The 24,922-nt window shown below is 37.4% G+C and overlaps 1 protein-coding gene across 50 annotated transcripts in view; it reads left to right on the top strand.

Moving 5' to 3' along the window:
* para (paralytic) overlaps window positions 1-24,922 on the top strand; it is a 382,611-nt gene that overhangs the window by 172,710 nt on the left and 184,979 nt on the right. For all 50 annotated transcript variants that reach the window (XM_065226528.1, XM_065226876.1, XM_065226868.1 and 47 more), the window contains one exon: window positions 19,094-19,222. In XM_065226528.1, the coding sequence (XP_065082600.1) occupies window positions 19,094-19,222 (129 nt within the window). The remainder of the gene's footprint in view (window positions 1-19,093; window positions 19,223-24,922) is intronic.

Here is a 24,922-nt window from a genome sequence, read left to right as displayed (position 1 = left end):
ATTATTTTCAAAAGTTTTGTTCCTCAGGGCAGAGAATCGCTTTTTAATTTGTTTTTGCAAATCCCGCCAAATAACTTTCATGGCAGGATCGCGTGTTCTTTGAAATTGTCTCCTACGGACATTTTTAAGACGGATCAAGAGCTGAAGATCATCGTCTATTATAATTGAATCGAATTTAACCTCGCATTTTGGTACTGAGGCAGCTCTTGCTTCAACTATAGAAGTAGTCAGAGATTCAAGAGCATAATTAATTTCATCTTTGGTTTGCAAAAGAATGTTTGGATCGAAGTTATATTCCATAAATGTTCGATATTGCTCCCAATCAGCCCTATGGTAATTGAAAGTAGAGCTGTTGGGATTAGAAATTATTTCTTGGGATATTTCAAAAGTTACTGGAAGGTGATCAGAACCGAAGTCAGCATGGGTAACCAATTGGCTACAAAGTTGACATGAATCAGTTAAGACCAAATCAATAGTTGAGGGATTTCTTGCAGAAGAAAAGCATGTTGGGCTGTTTGGATATTGAATAGTGTAATAACCTGCAGAACAATCATCAAACAGAATATTACCATTGGAATTGCTTTGAGCATTATTCCATGAGCGGTGTTTTGCATTAAAATCACCAATAATAAAGAATTTAGACCTATGACGGGTAAGTTTCTGGAGGTCACCCTTGAGAAAATTCTTTTGCTGGCCTACGCATTGGAATGGCAAATAGGCAGCTATAAACGTAAGTTGTCCAAATTTTGTTTCAACAGAAACTCCCAAAGTTTCAAAAACTTTAGTTTCAAATGAAGAAATAATTTTGTTTGATTCGTCTATGAATAATGATGGCAACGCCACCACAGGGTCCATCAAGACGATCATTTCTATAAATCAAGTAATTTGCGTCCTTCTTAACCTTATGGTCAGGTTTAAGGAACGTTTCAGTTATAACGGCAATATGCACGTTATGAACTCTCAAAAAGTTAAATAGCTCGTCTTCATTATCTTTAAGAGATCGAGCATTCCAATTTACAATATTTAATGCTTTAAAATCCATTACTGAATTTTAAAGTCATGACAATAGTATTAGCAAATTTTACTCCAGTTTGAATAGCATCAAACATGGAGTTAGATTTAAGCATATCAGAAATCATGTCAATTAATGAATTCTGTAAAAATTCCATTTTAGGAGCAGTAATGCTTCCTAAGTCAAAATTGTCAAAATTTCCGTTAGAACGTTGGTTAGTATTTTGATTTCTACCCGCTGCAATAGCAGCATAGGTAGCTCCATTAACTCGCTGAACATTGTTAGCAGCGAGGGGAGTAGGTACAGATGAAACATTTGAAGCAGGGGTAATATTTGTACCTACGGGTACGAATGTAGAATTTGTTCCTCGCTGACCGTTGTTAACAACAGAGGAATTTGTACCCTTCAGGCCTAGTGCGCCGCGCATACCTATAAGCTCATAATAAGGCCTGTAGGTATGTGTGGTGCAGTAGGGCAAAAGTAAAAGGTTGATAACTTTTTGCAAAGAAGTCCAATCAATTTGCGGTCTTAAAAAGCGTTGTTCTGCATAGTTTTCCCAATCAAAATATCAAGTTTGATCAAAATTGATCTATTTTTTTAATTTTGAAAAGCAAGAGAATAAATTTGTTGTATTCGTTTAAATAATATACAGGGTGTTCGGATCCTAAGGGCAAATAATTTAAGGGGCGATAGAAGATCATATTTGAAGTAAAAAATTGTTCTATGCATATGATAAAATCTCAAAGATTACTGAGTTATTGAACTTTTTTTTCTGTTTTGATCTATGCTTGCCATAAATGGGCTCTAACTCACCCCCATAGAAAAAAGTCCATGGGAGTCAAATCCGGACTCCTTGGGGGCCGAGAAATCCGCCCATTCCGCCCGATCCACGGTTTCCGATAGTTGGCGTTTAGAAAATGTCTTACCGCATTTGTGGAATGAGGTCGGGCTCCGTCCTGTTGAAACACCAAGCGCCGTCTCACAGCAAGTGGGACATCACCGTCACTCCGCGTGGTGATCAAGTGTGCTATGCGCGCTGCAAACAGACGTCAACAGCAGCGCACGGTGGGGTTGAATTCGTGTTTTACACAACCGTTAATTAACGACGCAACATGATGTGTTAAGTACGAAATTGCGACAAAACTAAACAAGATAGAAAATTGGTGTCAAAGAGAGAGTTGTAGAACGCATTGAGGGGCATCTTTTGGTTAGACAAAATAATACACTTTATTACGTATTTTTTTTTTGAAATAATAAGGGAAACCCCGTAGTAAAACACAAGTTTTAGACTCGTTTATCCCTAAAATGTGTCTAAATGCAGCATAATTAAAGTAGAAATGACACTGAAGGCAAGAGTTGTGTGCTAAATGGCATAGTTTTTGAGTTAGAGCCAATGTATGGCAAGCATAGACCAAAACAGAAAAAGTTCAATAACTCATCTAAATATACATATGAGATATTTTGAAGCATTAAAGTGTAATTAATGTACATTTTAAATAATTGATGACATTTTGCGTTCACTTGCGCATGTTTTAGAAAATGTATTCAGAAAATCATATATTTTTTTTTTATTTCATGTGATATATATTTTCCAGTACTCAAAAAATAACAGCATTGATCTGGAAAAGATTGGAATAATCAGTACCCATCGAGTAACAATGGTAAAAGTATTCTTTTGGAAGATTGTTTAAAATATAATTTCAGTCAAATTTTATAAAACTTCGTATATCGTAGTTGTTTGAAGATGTGCAGCACTTATGACTTTGGTAATTTTTCCGTAAAATTCTACTTCTACAACATTGCCGTAAACAGCAAACCTCTATCTTCCGAAGAAAAAAAGTTCATATCGCTGCGCCAGCTTTTCGGCCTAAACTTGAACTATTTTTACCCACCAAAATGTAGCTCTAATTAATCCAAGAAACTTCACTGAAGCCATCAACTCATCTGGATGCAATCCTCGAAAAGTTCAAAAAATTGACCAAAAATTCTTATTCTACGTTTTTGTCAGTTTTGTCCATGGTTTGAACATTCCAGTAGTTTGACGGTTATGGAATTTTACACAATCAGAAATTCAAGCTTGAATGACTCTGGTTCAATGTAGCAGCGACACATTAGTAGGTATTAGAAATACTCAGGGAGGGAGAGATAAGCGGAAGTAATGTTTTAAGCTAAATGAACTGTCAAAATCTGAGCCAATCGAACATTCCCATTAGAATTTTTCTTATTCTTACTAGATTAAATTTGAGAGTATTACAATCGAACAGAAATTCAATCACCTCTATGTTTCGTGTGTTTCTCAAATTCAACTAGTTTTTTGAATAAAAAAACAATATTCTAGCTCTATTGATTAATTGATTTTAGTTGGTTAATTAATGGCACAAAGAAATGTGCAAAATATTGCGATGTAATCAATTATTAATTTGCACGTAAATCGAATCAAAAGTAACAGTCATGTGAAATGCTAGCTTCTAGCAAGGGTTGCAAGATTAGTTAGGTACAAATCCCTGCTGCCGAATTGTATTTTTTTTTTCGCCCATCTCCCCTCTGAGTATTTCTAGTAGGTAGGGGAAACGCAGCATGCAGGTAATGTCGGCCTAAGTGTCCCTAATTTGGGCCCATACATAAATTCAGTAACCGACTAAATTTTCAATAGCAACCAAAAATATCCATTTGTAACGTCCCAATAACGCGTTCATCTAGATAAAATTGATAAATAGCAGATTTTTAGCGATGGGCCCAATCTTAGATCCATAGGCCAACATTAGAGACATTTCCCCTATATGCTAATTGTACGACCATTATTTCAGTCTTCCTTCTTACAATAGGCCATTTGTCGAACTTTGCTTCGTACAAGGCCCCCATAATCTTCCACTTGTTTGGCTGCCAAATTTCATTTCCGCTTGAAATCCTTCAGGTCAATTGCAGTTCAACCGTTTTTCTTCAGGATGTGCTTCACAATTGACCAGTATTGCTCAATTGGCCTTAGTTCCGGAGTATTGGCCGGATTCATCTTCTTGGGAAGCACTGTGATGCCATTTTCGCTGAACCACTGTTTGGCGGAATTTGAGTAGTGGCACCTGGCCAAGTCCGGCCAGAATAGGCAATCCACCTCATGCTGCTCCAGAAAAGGCAGTAGTCTCTTACGTAGGCTCCTGGTAAATTTGCGACAACCAATGCCTACACGCTACTTGAAAACTACCCAAAAATGGGTAGAGTCTACCCAGTTCAGTCAAAACTGAACCTACCCAAAAATGGGTAAACATGCATTTACCCAAATCTGGGTAAACGTACTTGCGACAAAAACTGATTAACGGTTACTCAGAAATTGACATTTGATAACTGGGTAAACTTTACCCAATTAAGAGAAATTTGTTGATATGACCACTGCAGCAGCTCTATCAAACATAACCTCACCCGACTATAGAGATTGCTGACGTTTATCGTAGGCACACTACGTCACGTATACGTATACGCAAAATGTTTTCATCGGGAAACACAATCATACTTTAGCAATCTCTATCCAGCTTTCCATGCTCGGTAATGGCGGCCTGTTTGTATGAATAAATGTATCCTTCACTGTGCTTTTTGACACTAACTGGAGGGCGTATGTTGTTCCATTTTCTTCTGTTCCTGGGAGAGGGAAAGGGAAGGGGTTGAAATTCGAACATCCAGATAGTGTCAAAAAGCACAGTGAAGGATACATTTATTCATACAAACAGGCCGCCATTACCGAGCATGGAAAGCTGGATAGCTCATCTCTCGGCTCATCTAGCCTGTTAATGATTGTCGAAAAAATGTATAACTATGGAATAAGGCATTGCAAGTTCCAAATAAGGATATCATTACAAATGCTAACCATTTATTGAGATTTGATTTTAAATAAGTTTGTTAAATAAGAACAACATCAAAGATTTGTCATCAAGAAAAGCGGTACAAAATATCTGGATAACGTAGAATTATAAGAAAGTTTAAAGTTCAGAAACTAACAATACACTTACTAACTATAGCTGCTGGTAGCATTCGTAATCCACACAGTTCCGTAGCTGTAACATTTGTATATTGTATATTGTATATTTTGAACAGCAAACATTTTTCTGGCAGCGCAACAAGCTCCGCCATGTCCAAGTTTGAGAAAATTTCACTTAGAACCATTTACCCAGAATATGGGTAGATTCTATTATTATTATTTAGCTTTCTTAAGGAGGCTTTCAGCCTTGGGCTGGTTCGCCTCCTAATGGGTAGATTCTACTCATCAGAACAAAGCTAGTTTACCCAGATTTTGACAACTCCTTACTGCCTACAAGACTGGGTGAAATTTACCCAGTTACTGGGTGGATTCAAAATAGCGTGTACTGTGATTCTATACACTCTTAGCTTGATTCAGTGAAATTTTGTAAAATTTTACTCAAAAAATGCCCTAATTCTTCGAAACAATCGATGTAAATATTTACATTATTTGACAAATCACAGGTTGGTCTCTTTTCTTCATTCATATTGTTCAATAATCAAACGTCATGATTACCTGGTTTTTGTCAAAAAAGGTAAATATTTACGTTGTTTTATACCAAAGAATGCCAGCGATTTTAATGTGTCGGGATTTTTTGGTGTTTAAAACATTTGAGATGATTAATTTTCCCGGAGCAAATTAGATGATGTTTTCGGATTTTTCCGGACATCAAGTAATTTTAAAATTCACAACTCATCAAACAAGCATGTTAAAGTGAAAGGGTAAGGAATTTATCTCAGATCCATAAAAAATATAATCTGAAAAAATGTTTTCTACGAAAATTTGTGGGGTAAAATGGCAAAGAAAAACAGGAAGACCCATTTTCTGAGCATACTTTGAAAACGTATTACTTTTAACTGGTGCAAATTTCAGAATGGTGTGTCTTGCCGTTTTTGAATCATGACCAAAATACTAGCGGAAAATTGTATTTCAACTTTTGTGATTCTCCAAATAAAATTTGACTTCGCTTCTCGTACACGGCCAATCAGAGCGACTCAGCGAGTGACTTGAATTGACTCAGAGCATTTTCTTTCGATACGGAATTTACTTATATTAGTTAGCTAATGAGTAACTGCAGGTTTTCCCAAATATGAGTAAATTTCGAATGGAAAGAAAATGCTCTGAGTCAATTGCATTCAGTCGCTGAGTTCTTCTGATTGGCCTTGTAAGCCAAATTCGATTTTGCTTTTCCGAGAACAAATTTGACTTCGCTTTTCGTAATCCTACGTTCACATTACAGCCTATATCACGTAATATAGGCTGTCTTGCAATGAGCACTCATATACAGGATTTCCAGTGAAAACTAGATCTATGATTGCTCTTCGCAAGACAGCGTAATAAAGCTAAATTTGATTGCACTTTTCCTGATGGAAAAAAAAAGTTTGGTGCTAAGTAGTCCTTGACTACCCACAACCATAGCACTGACAAAACCAGTTAGATCCAGGGTGCCTTCCATTCATTTCGACAAAAAAAATGTTTTAGGATATTATGGAATAATAAGATATTATGATGGTATTTTGTATGTGTAAGGAACAAGAAAAGATTTTAAAGTTTGTGTTTGACACATAAAACCTGCAAATTTAGCTTTGACAGAGCCACAATGAGCGATTTTCTGATCACCTCTTCGCGAAGAGTGAAGAGCGAAGAGTGGGTGAAATAAATGACAAAATAGCTTATTGTGACTCTCATGCAGCAACATTGGTTGGTATTATGTGTCAAACATAAACTCCACAATCTTTTCTTGTTGCTTACACAAACAAAATATTATTATAATATCTTATTATTCCATAATTTTATAAAACATTTTTTTAGCCAAAATGAATGGAAGGCACCCTGGTTAGATCTAATAAAAAAAAGTTGTAAGCGTAAATTTGATATATGACTTTTCATTCTGAAAATGTGATAAAACTAGACTTGCGAGGATTAATAGATAATCCATCATCCTTACATCAAGCTTCATGGCAGATTCCAGTCGCTCTGTGATCTCTGAATTACGTGCTCATATTTTCCACGAATTACAATTTCTTTGTCAAATCCAATTATTTCAAATCCCAGCGCTTGCAGACTTGATAGTGATTCATCGACTACCGGGGCAAATAGTAGAGGAGAACGAATCACCTGCCTTGTTGATAGCTCAGTCAACGCTAACTTATAAATTTTGATTTGAAGCTGGACACTGACGACGGTAAGAACTGTGAAGAATTGCATTACAAGAAGTGGTTCTTTCTTCTCTATGGTCACTGTTAGTCGCTGTCACACTATCAAGTCTGGAAGCCTGGGGAATTTGAAATAATATGATTTGCAGATGGCAAGGTAATTGTAATTCGTGGGAAATAGCATCACGTAATTCAGAGATAGATGACAATATGCTCTTAATTTAATTTCTTGGGAAATATCACCTCGTCACCAAAGTCACGACAGTGTCGTAATTTGCATCGTTCAAATTTCCCCGATCGCTGTACAATACACAAGGGGTATCATATTGAGCTATGATGTGGTCGGAAGTCATCTCAACAAATGTCAATCAAATTACTTTCGAGACAAATTTTATCACACTAAAATCTCCATCTGCTCACTACCGTTCACTTTTGCCCAGCTCAGAGACCAACTAAGCCAGACGACTTCATGCCAAAACCAACACAGGATACACTCTAATTTCTCCCGATGGGATCAGAGATACCAGTCTCTATCGTACGGTTGAATATTGATTTGCATAAAAACACTTCCATCAGGAGCAAGAAGAGCAATAATCGATCTGATAAAGTTATTGAACTCAACCGAAGTCGATGTCAAGGATCATGGTCCACACAGTCGCCGGTAGTATTGATCCTTGATATATAGAAAAAAAAAACAAGAAAAGACAGGCCCCACATTAAGAATCCAATCGAATAAGCAATGAAGAATGGATTAGATCCCAACCTTAGCTAGTTTGCGTCGGCAACCGCGCGCGCGTCGTCGCCGTCGGTCGTCAGTAAATGATGCAAAAACTGCTGCTCAGGTGAAACACGGCAAAAGAAGGTCAATCCTTTCCGGCTGCACCGTTCGCTTGTTGTTTGTTAGGTCTATAGGCCTGATGACGGTGCCCCTGTTCGTATGCAATTTACTGTTACAGGAAAAGAAAAGTAGTCAGGAAAACGAAAGTCCATTACACTAGCTACTGTAGAAGGTAGTAGGCTCTGGTGGTAGAGCCAATTTCGAAAGGCAGGCCTGAGGAAAAAAAAAACGTCGGAAAATCGATAGCTCCTAACAATGGACCAGGTAGATTGGTCTGCATCGTTGCGTATTAAAGCGAGCTTAGGCTAGCGGGGATTGCGAAGACGATAAACTGAAGGCTTTTATTATTTCATTATTGATCATAAAAAAAGGTGGTCAGTTTAGGACCGACGAGGGTCAGGGGTGCGAAAAATTATTTCGATTTCACTGCTGGGAAGTGTTCTTCCGTTTACCATAATCGGGATTGGGCCAATTGTTGTACACCACAAACTGAGGATTATCCTTCTTCAGTGGAATGGTTTGCAAGGTAGGATGGTACAAGTACACTATGAGTCAAAATCGAAAATGGCTTCCATTAGAAGAAGAAAATTAGCCATCCAATCAGGTGATGAGTGGGGAGAAGAGCTAGCCCTCTATCCATGAAAGTTTCGTAAAAATCGATTCATTCGGGTAGCTTTCAGGTGCTGTTTAGTTCTAATATGATCACTAGGGTGGGTCAACGTTGAAACTCCCTGCTCGCACGGATCTTTCGAGTTTGATTGTGGTTTGGATTTGCGGGTACATTTAAATTTTGTATGGGAAATGGAACAAAACTCTCACGTAACTTTTCAAAAGGACCAATCCACAATTTTGAGAAAATTTAAGTTGATTTAATTTTCACTCCGCCTTTAGAAAATGAGCACCAATCATGTTAGGCAGACCAAATTTCCGAAGTAACAATCATGTTCCCATCATTTTAAACTGTACATTGGACAATTTTTGACCTATGATTATCATAAATGAAAGTAAATTTGGATGGGTGATTTTGTATCACAAAAATGATAAAAGAGCAATAGCTCAGTTTGGGGATTCCTGGAGAACCTTTACGGAGTTTTAAGATGTTATGTGAACTTCTCCAGAAAGTTTAAATAATTTCATCCAAGAAGTTTCCTGAACTACACGAATTCAGTTAGCAGAACTTCTCCAGGAAAATCTCACGAAACATTTGGGAAGATTTTTACACATTCTTCAAGAACTCCAACTGAGGTAAACTTCAACCAGGAAGTTTTCTAAAAACACCCAAGAGATTCTCTCACTTCAACAGAATGTTCTGTGGACTGCTCCAAAAAAAAATTGTTTGAGTTTCAACAAGAGGTTCAGTGAACATTTTCCAAGTTTTCTGTCAATTTCTCCAGGAAGTTCACTCAGGAATTCTGAAGTAGTTTGATTGAACTTCTCCAGGAATGATCCAAGGGTTTTCCCATGGCTTCTCTGAACTTCACCAACTTTGGCTGAAGATTCACTGAAGTTCCACATGGTAATGTTTAAATCATGTCCAAAATTCTTCAGAATGTTCCCAGAAGTACTCCAGTACGCATTTCGGAGAAGTTCTCAAATCTAATACAGATTAGTTATTTGAATTACTTCCGGAATTTCTTCAGGCTTCATCAGAAAGTTTTGGTATTTCTCCAGAAAATCCTATCACCTTTTTCAGGATCTTTTTTGCATTCCGTCAGCAGGATCTGTCCAGTTTGTCAGGATGTTTTTCCTGCATCTGCACGAATTTGTTTGATCTTCGCCAAGAAATTCTGGAAATATTCATTGGAAGATCTTGGGAGATTTCCAGGTATTTTGTTTTAGCTTCTTCTGTAGGGAGGGTTTTAAGATTCTCCCGAAAGTTCTCAGAAGAGCTCCAGGAAGTTTTGTGAGAATTCCCTGGAAATTCCCCGAACATCTGCAGGTTAGTTTTCTCCAGGTGGTTGGTTGATCTTCACCGGGAAGTCCTCTGATATTCTTTGATTAATTTCTATGAATTGGTCTAGGAATTTCTTTTAGCATGACTCCAGGACGTTCTTCAAGAAACTATATTCATTTGATCAAACATATCTACACAGACAAACAGACATAACACTCGCAAGTTGTTCATTGAACAAGCATTTAACGGTAAATTTAAATGTATCGTAGTTGGTAGTACCGCCACCTGTGGCGCGCATAGTCAATCCCCTTGCGTTTGACGTTTACATACTACCGCCATTTGTTCAGCGTACTACCCACCACAGTGTAACTCAACAGATGGCGGTAATGTTTTAGCGACGATGTTTTACAATGAGAAATGTTCAATGTGTTATGTCTCCTTGTCTGTGATATTTTCTTAACTACTGGTTTTTTCAGACAGTTATTTTAACCTTCTGACGTTCTCTAGCTTTGTTCAAGACCATTTCAGAAATTTTTCTTGAATTTCTAAGGACATCTCTAAAAAGTAATCTAAACTTCTCCAGACCATTATTTGATCATCTTAAGGCAGACAAAACATTAAATGGGAAATTGTTCGGACTTCCTCAATCAATTATTTGAACGACTGCTTTATACATTGGCATGTGGAACTCCAATGGACCTTCAGCAGAAGTTCAAATAAGCTTTTTGGAAACTCCGAGAATTTTCAGGGAACATCCCTGGAGAAGTTCAATAAAATTACTGAATAAGTTCTGAGATCTATCTGGGAACGATCTTCATTGAAGTCAATGAGCTACCTAGAAAAAAAATAAAATAAGTGTTGGAAAATGTTCACAGAATCTCCTGAAGAAGCTCAAAGAATTTCCTGAAGAAGTTCAAAGAGCATCCTGTTGAAGTCAGAGAATCTCGTGGATCCGTTTAAGGAAAATTCCTGGTAAACTTCAGAGAATTTCCAGGAATACTCAATCGAAAATCTTGGAGAAGTATAAAAAATTTCCTAAAAATTTCCCGAGAATTTCCTGGAGAAGGTTAGTTAACTGACTGTTAGGGATCTTCCTAGAGGACATTATTAAATTTGCTTGGAGAAGTTCAGATAGCTTCTTAAAACATCCTGGAGCTGTCCTAGGTTCTCCAGGAACTCCCAAACTGAGCTTACTGTGGAAGAACAGAGACATCCCAAGTAACAATTTTGGTTTTATGAGGGTTCTGTAGACCATGATTTAGACTTGTAGAATGCTATAAAACCGCGATAAAACCTGCAATGTTACTTGGGATAGCTGTTAATGTTCATTAAGCTTCCTGCTAAAGTTTGGAGAACTCTCTTATTCACATAAGTGCAATATACTTCTCGGGGATGAACAGAGACGTCTTTGGAGAAATTCAAGAATCTTGCTGGAGAAATTGATTGAACTTGCTGAAAAAGTTCAAATTATATTCTGCAGAAGCGAAGATATATTCTCAAAGAAAGAAACTTTTAGAAGTTCACCTAAATTCTTCTAGATGGTATGAAAAATTATTAATGAAGTTCAAATGGGTTTCTATAGAAAACGAGATATTCCTGTTGCATTAAGGTTCAAGTTACTTTGATGCATTTTCGAAAAATTCAAAAGCAGTTTTTTTCGACGCATTATTCCAGATTGCTAAAAGCTCGCGTCATTTTGTGTAGAATAGCAAAAGGAATCGAGTAGTACGAGCATTTTGCAATCTGATCTAATGCGCCGAAAAAAAACTGCTCTTGAATTTTTCGAAAAAGCATCAAAGTAAATTGAACCTTAAGTAAATTTAGTGTAGATATTTTAAAAATATGTCTAGTTTTTCTTTTAATTTTTTTGAAGGTGTTAAAAATGTGAAAGTTCTGATAGTCAGTTAAGAAAAATTAAACAGAGAAATTCACACTTTGAGAACTTTTATAAAACTAACACAACTTTACAGAACTTGCTGCAGAAGCTCCGAGAGCTTCTATAAAAAATCCAATATATACAAGTTATTGGAGGAATTCGAAGAACTTTGAGAACTTCCTGGAAAAGTTTCTCAAAATTTACTAACTTATTTAATGATTCTTGCATAAGCTTGCAAATCATCCTTAACCAAAATTTGGGGAAACTTTCTTTAGATGCTCGGAACATATTCTTCAGAAGTTCAGAGAAATTTCAGTTAAATTTTCGGAAACTTCATGGTGGAGTTCGGAGAGCTTCCCTTATAAATTTAGAGAGCAGAAGAAGCAGAAGAAGTGTGAGTATTGGGACTTCTCCATGAAGTGCTTTATACTTCTCCAGAAAGTTCTCTGAACTTCTCCAGGAACTTTTTCTATGAGTTCGGTGGATATTTTGCGGGAAGTTCTCGATGTATTGTTTGGTATTTTTTAGAACTTTGCTAAGAAGTTCTCTGATCCTCTACAGGAAGATCTCTCTTGCAGGATCTGTGGAGTTTTCCAGGTGAATTCTGCTTGTTCTCTGAGCTTATGTGAACACATTTTGCACTTCTCCAGAAAGTTCCGGGAGCTTTCCCGGAATTTTTGTGAGCCTTTCTTGGATCTTCTCAGAACATACACAGTTTAGTTCACTGGTCCTCTCCAGGATGTTGTATGAGCTTCGCTGAAAAGTCATGCTTCAATATTCTTTTTAAGCTTCTTTAACCTTCTCCAGGACGTCCTCCAGAAAGTTTTCTGAAGTTTTACATAATTTTCCGTGATTTTTTGCTGGAAGTCTTCTGAATTACTGATAGAAATTCTAAGCCCTTCTGTTGTAGGTTAGCTGGAGTTCTTCAGGAAATTTTTGAACTTCTCCTGGAAGTTCTTTGAACTCCCAAGTAACATTGCAGCTTTTATCGTGGTTTTATAGCATTCTACAAGTCTAAATCATGGTCTACAGAACCCTCATAAAACCAAAATTGTTACTTGGGCTTCTCCGGGCAGTTCTCTGATGTTTTGTCAAGGTACTTCATCTGTAATATTCCACGCCCTTCGAACTTGAAGCCGGAGGTTCTCTGAAGTTGTGAAATATTTTCATTTTAAACTTCCACAGAAGGTTGTCCTGCAATTTTCCAGGAAGTTCTCAGTACATCCACAGATTAGTTTACTGGCTTCCTCCAGGGAGGCTGTTTTAGCTTCTTCGGGAAATCCTCCGAAATTCTTCATTGACTTTCTTTGATTAGTTCCAGGAACTTCTTTGAGCTTCTGCGTGACCATCAAACAAAGATACAGCAACTGAAAAAAAAAACAGGGGATGAGAACCAATTTTCCACAGGAAGTTCCATAAAGAACTGCGTAAGTTTCTCTGAGCAGTTCTAGGAGGTGCCTGTTGCCTGTATAATAACTGGAGATCTCCTGAAAGTTTTGGAGCTTCTCCAGAAAGTGTTTGAACCTCTAGGGGAAGTTCTCTGAATTTCTCTAGGATGTTCTAATGGGTTGATGCATATATTAGGTCACGCTCTAAGGGGGGGGGGGGTTCTATGATTTTGTAACAAGCAATGCATTAGGTATAGGAAAAACGTCACGCTAGGGGGGGGGGGGGGGGGGTAAATTTCTCCTCGATATAGCGTGAGATAATTAATGCATGGGCCCAAAGTTCCTTGACATGCTTCAATATTCTTTTTTTTTTATTGATTCAGAAACTTCTTTGACCTTCTCCAGGACGTCCTCCAGAAAGTTTTCTTAAGTTTTACATAAATTTCTGTGATTTTTTCCTGGAAGTCTTCTGAATTACTCATAGAAATTCTAAACCCTTCTAAGGTTAGCTGGAGTTCTTTAGGAAATTTTCGACCTTTTTCTGGAAGTTCTTTGAACTTCTCCGGGCAGTTCTCTGATGTTTTCTTAAGGAACTTTCTGTGTAATATTCCACGCCCTTCGAACTTGAAGCCGGAGGTTCTTTGAAGTTGTGAAATATTTTCATTTTAAACTTCCACAAAAGGTTGTCCTACAATTTACCAGGTAGTTCTCCAGGAAGTTCTCAGAACATCCACAGGTTAATTTGCTGGCTTCCTCCAGGGGAGGCTGTTTTAGCTTTTTCGGGAAGTCCTCCGAAATTCTTCATTGACTTGCTTTGATTAGTTCCAGGAACTTCTTTGAGCTTCTGCATGACCATCAAACAAAGATACAGCAACTGAAAAAAAAAACCAGGGGATGAGAACCACTTTTCCACAGGAAGTTCCATATAGAACTGCGTAAGTTTCTCTGAGCAGTTCTAGGAGGTGTCTGTTGCGTGTATAATAACTGGAGATCTCCTGAAAGTTTTTGAGCTTCTCCAGAAAGTGTTTAAACCTCTAGGGGAAGTTCTCTCAATTTCTCTAGGATGCTCTGATGGGTTGATGCATATATTATGTCACGCTCTAGGGGGGAGGGGGCCTAAGATTTTGTGACAAGCAATGCATTAGGTATAGGAAAAACGTCACGATAGGAGGGGGGTAAATTTATCCTCGATATAGCGTGAGATAATTAATGCATGGGCCCAAAGTTCCTTGACATGCTTCAATATTCTTTTTGTTTTATTGATTCAGAAACTTCTTTGGCCTTCTCCAGGACGTCCTCCAAAAAGTTTTCTTAAGTTTTACATAAATTTCTGTGATTTTCCCCTGGAAGTCTTCTGAATTCCTCATAGAAATTCTAAACCCTTCTATTGTAGGTTAGCTGGAGTTCTTTAGGAAATTTTCGACCTTCTCCTGGAAGTTCTTTGAACTTCTCCGGGCAGTTTTCTGATGTTTTCTTAAGGACATTTCTGTGTAATATTCCACACCCTTCGAATTTGAAGCCGGAGGCTCTCTGAAGTTGTGAAATATTTTCATTTTTAACTTTCACAGAAGGTTGTCCTGCAATTTTACAAGTAGTTTTCCAGGAAGTTCTCCGAAATTGTTCATTGACTTTCTTTGATTAGTTCAAAGAACTTCTTTGACCTTCTGCATGACCATCAAACAAAGATACAGCAACTGAAAAAAAACAGCTTTGAGCTCCTCCAGAAAGTGTTTAAACCTCTAGGGGAGATTCTTTGAATTTCACTGAAAACAGTTTCTTGGATGTTCTAAGGAGTTCTATCGGAAGATCTTTGGACTCCGTCAGATACAGATTATTCGGAAGTGACGCAGAAGTTTCTCTACAGATATCTGGATTCTTACAGAACTTTCCGTAATTCTCCAGAATGCTCTGAGAAGTTCCAAGAAGGTATTAGAAGATTTTCTCGAAAATTTTCAGAACATATACAGGTTTGTTCTCTGCAGGAGGTTTTTTGAGATTCTTCGGGAAGTCGTCTAAAGTTGAATACTTTCTTTGAATTTTCCCAGTAAGTTATTCAGGCTTATGTAGGAAGTTCTGCCTAAATTTGTTATATGTTTTCCAAGATGGTCCCTGAACTACTTCTAGAAATTCTATGTTCTGCTCCTATATGTTTCCTTAAGTTCACCAGGATGATTTTTAACTTCTCCAGAAATGTTCATGAACTTCTCCAAAAATTCTGTGAACTTCTTCAGGAAGTTTTGTAAATAGTAACTTCTGCAACTAAATTTCTCGGACTGTCCGGAGAAAATATTTGGACATCCACTGGAGGTTCTCTGAAGTTCTGAAGAATGTGCTTTGATATTCTCCAAGAAGTTTTCAAAGAGTCTTTCTACTTATTCAGAAATTTATTTGAACTTCTCTACAAAGCCGTCTGATCTTGTCCTGGAATCTCTGTTAAGTTGTACAGGAATTTATAAGCAATTCGACGAGAAATTTTCCAAGCCTCCACAGGAAGCTATTTGAGTTGAAAAACGAATGAAAATGTCGCATTTACTCCACGATCATCACATTCCAAGCCTGCTCTGCAAAATCTGGAAGCTTTATCCAAGAAAATTCCTTGAACTCCGGAAATGTTTTAGAAGATCTTCAGAAAGTTAGTAGGACTTCTCCAGATTCTTAACCTCTGCAAGTAAATTCTCCGGATTCCTCATAATTTTATTTGTCCAGATTTCTGTTGGAAGTTCTGTGATGTTTGGTAGGACAATTTGGAAACTTCTCTAAAATGGGCTCGACCTTCCACGAAATTATTTAAAGTTTACTAAAACTTATTTTTTTTTTGGAATATCTCCACAAAGTTGTCTAAACTTTTCTAGAGAAGTTCCACGCCAAATGGCGAATGGCAGATTTACCTGAAATTTTGCATAATTGTTCGTTATGATCAGTCATTCATATTTGAGCGAAATTTCGGTCCGTAAAAAATCAAAATTGCGTCTTCGACATTTTTCAACAAATCATAACTCAAAAACTTCTCCTCCAAAATGATGTCTGAGGCAAAGTTGTAAAACAAAATTATTTCTATTCAGAAAAAAATATACGCGGCAGAAAAATTCAAGTAATTTTGAGCAAAAAAAAAACCAAAATTTTACCAAAAGTTGTTGTTCTGTGAATTTTGATAATTTTTAAGTGTCCAACTTGAAAATTTTTCAGAAGATATTGAAGAGGGTCATTGAAGTTTTTGTTTATATTGTTTACCCAAAATTACTTAGAAAATTTTACAGTGTCTATTTTTTCCTGAAGATTGAGTATTTTTTACTACATTTTTTCGTAGACGAAGTGACGTTTAAGAGTAATTATTTGTTGAAAAATATTGAAAACGCCATTTTGAATTTTTTTCTGCGTGATTAAAAATGGCTCAATTTTTGGAACAAAAGTGAATGATTGACCATAACAAACAATTATACAAAGTTCTTGCCAATCGGAAAGGCCGAGTCTGATTTTTATTTGTTACTGCTGCTCCACTTTGACAAGAAATTCTTCACGAAACTTTTCGAGTTTTTCAAAGAAGTTTTCTTAACTACTCCAAACATATTAATTGTGAATACACTTGTGCTTTACCAGGTCAGGAAGTGGCCCTGGAAGACTCATATAGCTTATCTGAGGTTCTCTGAGCTTGTTCGGGAAATTTCCTGAACTCCAGAAAGGTATTGCGAGTTCTAGTGGAAGATCTGAAGACTTCTCCAGATTGTTTTCTCCGGAAAATTCTTTGAACTTTTCCAGGAAGTTTTCATATCAGGCAAACGGTCTGTACTTTCCGATGAAAATCTTTGGATTCTATTGGAAATTCTCTGGTGTACTGCAGGACATGTTATAAACTTCCCCGAAAGGTACTCAGAACTTATGCATGGACTTCTTAGAAGCTTCCCGGGAAGTTTTTGGTACTTGTCCAGGAATTTGTTTGAACTTATCTAGCAATTGTTCGATGAAGTTATGCAGTGTGTAGTAACGTCAGCTCTCTGGACTTCTATACCAAGTATGCCTATGAATGCGTTATGCTACTAATTGGATATCCAAATACAATCATACTGCACTTGTACCACTCTGTCTTTTAACCGTTCTGATAAAGTTTGAGTAAAATTTAAACAATTTCAGGAATTAGAATTTATGCACCCTGTCAATTAAGAGCTTATTCACGAAACTAGTACTGCTTCTTATCAAATCTAATGGAAAATATTTGACGAAAATAAGAACGATCAACGAAAATAAGAACATCAAAGCAACCTCATTCGAATAGAGGAATTCGGTCGGCTTCGCCAATTGTCAAAAGCATTCCTCAACTTCCGGGACGGGACTTGACAATCCAGCTTCTCACTCTTCTTAATGTTTTTGATGAATGCCCGTCGATGGTGTTTGACGGAGTTGACCAATGATGCCAGGATTGCAAACTGATTTTTCTATTTTAATTTTAATTTGATTCGTAGTTTCTACCTTGTCATCATTTTTGCTTAACACAATAAAAACAACCATAAACAAACAATAATATCCATCTCTTAAAACACGCCGTGGACCCTATATTCCAACTTTCGTTTCGCAAATATAAACTATTAACAACGTCATTGACGTCACCATTGGTTCCGGCATCACTGCCAGTCAGATTGATGCGATCCCTCTATCCTTTTGATTCCACGATTGCTACTGTCAAATCGACCAATCAGCAACTGGCTCGAATTTGACAGCAAATTGGCTCGAAATCGCTACCCGATTGTCAAGTCCCGTCCCAGCTCAACTTAAGCTGAGAAACGGTTCTCTAATCGACATTCCAACGAAATTTCCAAGCCAATCGGACACCATCTTCTGCCAGACTTCAATCCAAAATTATCCTAAAAACCCGACAGTTATCCGATACGAACCCGACATTGGGTCGATGGCGGTTTAAAATTGAGTTTTACTTCACTGCCATGGATCAATTGAACGTGGATGTGAAATAATTGGCAGTACATGAAGTGACTTTGAATGAGGTGAGGTATTTAACGGTCCTGTAGGATCGCGATCAATTGAAGCATTTGCATATTAGCAGCACTGTGCTCACTAAGTTCGATTAGAAATGTTTCATAAATCACTCAAATTTCTCCTGATCCGGAAATTCACCACCAATAAAAAAAAACGATGCCTACCAATAATTCCATCCTCGAGTGACCCTTTTATCCTAATTTGGCACACGTCTGTAGCATCGCGGAGGAGAGGAAGCAAACGAGCGCGTCCGGTTGGCCCACTTGGGAAAGTATCGTCGTTACCGGAGACTATATAAACCTACTAGTCGTCGCAATTCCATCGCCGGCTGCCAGAGAAGGGCACTTACAATTTTTCAACATGACACACACGTTCGACCGTGCCTCGTTCTGGCGGCGTCGGGACACAGGGACTAACTTCTGCTCCAAGAAACGCTTGCGTACGACGAAGGTATACTGCAGTAAAACTTTCCTATCACGTTTCCAGTGTACCATTAGGATAACGGCTGGATGCTCGCTGCAGGTTCGTGTCTACATGTAGCAAGTTCTAATTTGTGACTCCATGCGAGCCCGGGAAGGTGGCCGTCGTCTTCGTCGGATGAAGGCATCGACTGCTACCTGCCTGCCACAAGTGTGTCCTCTTCCTAGCAGAATGATGGAAGCGCGGGATTGGAATTGTATCCGTTCGCCGAGACTGGCGTGAAATAGCAAAAGCCTTCAGGGTGAAAGCAAAACCCGATAGCGATTAGGTCAGATTCATGAAAATTAAAAAAAATAGGAGCATAGGAGAGTTTAGCATTTGCACATTGATTTCTGTTCGATTCAAGTAACGCTGTAACAATCAAACTTAACCGGAATTCGTTGTTTTACTCCCTTGAACCAATTAACCAACAACTACTACAACTACTACTACTACTACTACTGCTACTGCAACACAGGGTGATATTCACCGGCATCTACACGTTCGAATCAGGTGTAAAAGTGATGGCGCGAGGTTTCATATTACAACCGTTTACTTATCTTAGAGATGCATGGAATTGGTTGGACTTCGTAGTAATAGCATTAGCGTGAGTTTTCTTGATAACCTAAATTTTATTAATATATATATATATTCAATCATATAACCACTTCTAGATAAGTAGATTTAAAAGTAGTGATTTCTCTTTTCAGTTGTTCTGTATTTACTTTTTAAGTTCTGAAATTCTATCCATTTTCTGTTATAGATGATTAAATTTTAGTTGGGTTGAAATCAGTCTCTGTTAAAACTGTTCAAAATGGAATTATTGGTTGAAGAACAAATTCGAGCGATTTGTGTGACTATAGGTAATGACAAAAACAGCGTAAGTAGAATTCGGATTGTGTTCGTGCGTGTTGTCAATCTAAAGCGGATTTTTTGCAAATAATTTGAACTACAGAAATTTGGGAGAATTTGTGAAGACAAAAGTGTTTTTTTTTTTAGTGAACGCCCAACAGACATTTTCAAAAAGCTCTTTGAATCATTGAAATTAAATGGCACTGATTTAAAATAGTACGATCTAAAACTAACATTGATGTAGATTCCAAATCTTGGATCGAAACGATTACGATTATAAAAGTGAAAACAGTACATTTTTTTTATCAATGAAAAGCTGATGTAAAATTACGAAATCTATCTTTAAACTTCGCCAACAGTCTAGACTGTTCTGAACTTTCCGGTGCCTTTGTGAAGGTATTGGAACTGTCCTAAACATATCCGAACTTTAATAAAGTTCTCTAAGCTTCCCTGAATTTCTCAGAACTTTTTAAAAGTTCCCGTAATTTTCCTGGAATTGCCTTAAATTTCTGAAATTCCAAGTTTTCGAAACCTCATTGGACTTTCCTGAAACTCCCGGAACTTCTAAAAGCTTCTTAAAATTGTCCTGAAATTCATGGGGCTGTCCTGAATTTTTTGAAACTAACCTTTACAGGTCTTTAAACTAACCCGAAAGTCTGGACTGTTCTGAAGTTTCCGGTGCCTATGTGAAGGTATTGGAACTGCCCTAAACATATCCAAACTTCAGTATAAAGACTGGAACGCTCAAAAATTGGCCGGCAAAAAATCGTTTCTTTCATATCACAAAAATATTCTTATTTTTCTTTTGGTTTGAACTACCAAAAGAAAAATAAGAAGATTTTTGTGATTTGAATTTTGACTGAAAGAAACGAAAATATTTAAAGGAAAAAATAATCGTTTATTCGTTTGGTTTGCCAAATCTGAACTGCCGTGCCTTCCGCTTAACCGCTTCCATTAAATTTTGCACAGTGGTCTCATCGACCTTATTCGCCGCCGAACGCCAATTAGATTTAAACTGCTGCTCGTTTTTCATGGATTATTCAGGAACTTCGATAGTTTGATGGTTTAGAAAATTTCAGCCACCTTCCCTTTTCCTGATGCGGTATAAAACTCCTGTCCCGGAAGCTACTTGAAATCCACCTTCACATAAGTTTCGTCGTGAGAACGTTGGATTCTCTTGCTGCGCGAGCAAAATTTTGACACGCTGCTCCTCTTTCTTGGACGTCATTTTGAAAACTGGAGAGCAAAAGGTGAACACTCATCATAGCTACCATTGTATATACACGCAACTTCCAAATGCTGCATTTCAGGTTTTTTAAATGCATTTTAACAGAAATACACCAATTTAAAGTTGACCAATTTTTGAGCGTTCCAGACTTTAGTTCGCTAAGCTTCCCTGTATTTCTCAGAACATTTTGAAAGTTCCCGTAATTTTACTGAACTCAAGTCCTAAAATTTTTCTGAAGATTTCGAAACTCCTTTGAAGTTCATGGAGCTTCTCTTAAACTTCCCTGAGTTTCTTGCATTCCTTCTAGACTTGCCTGAAGTTGTCATTACTTAATAATGAAATTTTTTAACTTTTAAAAAAGTTCTAGGAACTACTCTACCGTTCCAACCATTTTTCTGATATTTATCAAACCTTCCTTAATACCCCGCCATATTCCTCAAACTTTTTGGAGCGTTCCTGAAATTCTCGGAATAATAAATTCCTGTAACCAATTATTGAAACTACTCTACAGTTCTCTAATCTTCCTTGAAATACTGGGAATATCCCTGAAAATGTTCAATCTTAAAGCTATCCCTCCAGGAATCATCAAGGAATTCCGCTTGGCATATTCCTGGAATTTTTCAGGGAATGCTCAAAGTATCCTCTAAGAATCTTTAAGAAAATGCTTTGTGATTCTTTCTGGAGTTCTTCTAAACGTTTAAACAATCTCCTCCAGACATCTTTTAGGAAAACTCTCAAGAAGTCATCGTGGAATTTCTCTAGAGATCGTCAATGAGCTCCTTTGTAAATCTTCATGGAATTATTCAACGAATCTGCTACGAGTTCCTCTAGGATTCTTCAAAGTACTCCTCTAAGGATTTTCAAGGATTTTCCAAAGAATTCTTCCATGAACAATGGTAATTTAATCTGAGAATGCATTAAATTAATTGAAAATACTTCTAAGCATTTCTTTAAAAATCTTCAAGGATTTCCTCTAAGAATGTACAAGAAACTCTTTACAACTTTTGCTAGGAAACTCCTCCAGTAATCTTCAAAGAATTGCTCTAGAAGTCTATATGAAACTTCTCTCTGATTCTCGTGGGATTAATTAAGGAATCTGTTATGAATTCCTATAGGAATCTTTTAAGGAATTCCTCTAAAAATTACCATGGAAGTGCCCCAGTAATCTAAGGGATTCCTTCCTGAATTGAAGGAATGCCTTCAATAATCATCAATGGATTTGTTTTGGAATCTTCAAGGAATGCTTCAAGGAACCATCGAGGAATTCCTCTACGAATCTTTCTATGAAGTCTTCTAGGTATCTTCATGAAATTCTACTTGAAGGCCTTCAAGGAATTTTTCGAAAAATCTTTAAAATATCCCTCCAGGAATCTCTGAGAATCTGTATAGAAATACTCTGGGATTTTTCCTAGGAACGTTCAAGGAATTCCTCCAGAAATCTTGAAGGGAAACTCTCAAGAAGTCTTCTTGGAATTTCTCTAGAGATCATCAATGAATTTCTTTGTAAATCTTCATGGGATTATTCAAGGCATCTGCTATGAAAATAATGAAACTGCTCAAAAATCTCAAATCTTCCCTGAAGTTCTCTGAATTTCCCTGAAGATCTCAGAACTTTGCTTAAGTTTTTGGAAATTCCCTTGGAACTTATATTATATTCCTGCAATTTGCTTGAAGTTCCTTGAAGATTTCTGGACTTTCCTGAAACTCCCGAAACTTCTTAAATTTCCTGAATTTCTCAGAACTTTTTAAAAATTCCCGTAATTTTCCTGAAATCGCCTTGAATTTCTGAAATTCCTAAAACTTTCCTGAAGTTTTCGAAACCTCATTGGAGTTTCCTGTAACTCCCGGAACTTCTTAAAGCTTCTTAAAATTTTCCTGAAATTCATGGAGCTGTCCTGAATTTATGGAAACTTACCTTTACAGATCTCTCAACTTTCCGGAAAGTCTGGACTTTCCTGAAGCCATTGGGACTATCCGTACGATCTCTGAACTTCCATGAAGATTCCTCTGAGGTTCTTGGAATTTATCTATAGTTTCCAAAATTTTCCTCAAGTTCTCTGAACTTCTCAGAAATTTTCTTGACTTCCCTGAAGTTCTCTTAATTTCGATCAAGTTCTTATAAGTTCCTGAAATTTTCGTGTAGCTGATGGAACAGCCTTGAAGTTTCCGAAGCTTCCCTGAAGTGTCCAGAATAATATAGAAGTTCTCGAAACTTCTCTATGAAATTTACCCGAAATCCTCGGGATTTCAGTTCATTCCTCTAAAGTTCCTCAATGCTTTGTGGACCGCCCTGAAGTTGTATAATCTTTCCTAAAGTTCTTAGAACCTTCTTAAGGTTCTCGTTACTCTTCTGATGGTGTTCATGAAATTTCTCGGATTTCGATGAAACTTTCCTAAAGATCTCTAGACTTCAAAAGGTTGAATGCAGTTACATGAATTTCTCAGAGCTTCTTTTTTTCTCCAGAAATGGTCGTATCTCGGTTGAGTATGGACCGACATAAGATCTTTAACATTTAAGATTTTCAACCAACATCTCAAAATCATCAGTGGCAGAAAAATTGGCATAACCTTACAACATCCGAAACATTTCTAGTGTCCGGTAGCTACTGCAAATATTGAGCGAATATACTAAAGCTAGTTTCTCTGTAGAATGCTTCAGTTAGTTATTCCTGAAACTGTGGAATTTTGAAGACATGTGAACATTTTTCAAGTCCCTGTTATTTTGCCTAAACACTGGCAGTCAAACTTGACTTCATCCGGCGTCGATTCCTTTTGGAAAATTGTGTCAAAATCCTATCAGAAACTCAAAATTCAGACGCCGATTTGATGACTCAGCAGCGTTCCATGAAACTTCGCAAAAATGATCGCAAGGGGCAATGAACCAAGCTTGTTCTGGAATTCGGCATGCCTTTCGTACTCGTTCTCGAATCCTAGAGTACCCATATCTGAATCCATCTCCAACGCTCACCAGACTGACCATAAAGAATCTTAGAGCTTAAAAAAAAAATCTAACAAATCTGGCTTAGAAATTCATTGAATCTTCACACTTTTTGCCGGCAACCAAACATCACTTTTGCTGAGATCTCGGCAAAAACTACTGAGATTTGGTCAATAAAATTAAGTGTGTAGCTCAAATTTGAAATCCGTTTACTCAGTATTACCAACAATCAATATGAAACTATCGATTTTAAATTGGCTCACTACTTGACTAGCCTATTGGTCCCAAGCAAATAGATTAACGAACAAGTCAAAAATCTAGTACTACACTATTTTTGTTTTGATTCGCTATGAAAGTTTGACAGATAAAATGAGGGGTTAGTGGATTTTCCTATGTTTTGAGGGGTGCATCGATTAGCTTGGGACCGAAGGGAGTACTAGAGCTGAGCCAAAAAGTTGAGCACGTTTCTTCGGGACCTGCTGGTCTTAGAGTTACCTCTATGGTATTACTAAAACCACGGTTACTCATAGACCGAGTAACTTATTTTCAATCATATTCATATTAGAACAGATTTGTACTAGCTCTATGAGTAAACGGTATTAGCGAAACTGTGTAAATTGAACTCAAATTTGAGCCAGATTTTATGGACGTGCCGGACTAGTCCCCAAAGTCTTCTGATATCAGAAGGGAGCAATCACCACTCAAAAAGCGTTCCACTAATAAAATCCTTTGCCTATCCATATAGGAAATTCACCCAACTAGCCATCTTCGAACTCTCTTCAAATCAACCCACACCAAACTAAATCTACATAGATCTCTGTGCCCTTCTCTACTATCTGGGAATAGCACCGGAAACACTGCGAAATGCTCCAGATTATCCACGAATTATGCAGGAAATTCTCCAAATTGCTCTCTAAATTGTGTGAATTCCTCTGAAAGATCTTCGAATTCCCCATGGAATTTTCTGAATTTCTCAGGAAATTCCTGAAACTCCTCAAGTTTCTTCGGTAATTCACACAATTTCTCCACTAAATCGCCAAAATAATCCGTAAATTCCTCAAATTCCTCCGGGGCTTACATAAATCCCTCCGGGACTTACACAAATCCCTCCATAAATTCTCCAAATTCATCCGGAAATTCCCCAATCCCTCCGGGAATCTACAAATATAATCACAAATGCCTCCATGTATTCACAAATCCCTCCAAAAATTCAACAAATTTCACCGGAGTTTCTCTCAATCCCTCCTGGAATCCCCCATAGTTCTCCGGAAGTTCCACAAATTTCTACA

Source organism: Ochlerotatus camptorhynchus, unplaced genomic scaffold (assembly GCF_037179485.1).
Source record: "Ochlerotatus camptorhynchus isolate MF236.1 unplaced genomic scaffold, CSIRO-AGI_Acam_v1.1 ptg000022l, whole genome shotgun sequence".
Taxonomy (NCBI): Eukaryota; Metazoa; Arthropoda; class Insecta; order Diptera; family Culicidae; genus Ochlerotatus; species Ochlerotatus camptorhynchus.
The sequence above is the reverse complement of the archived record's forward strand: the minus strand, read 5'-3'. Positions and strand labels throughout refer to the sequence as shown.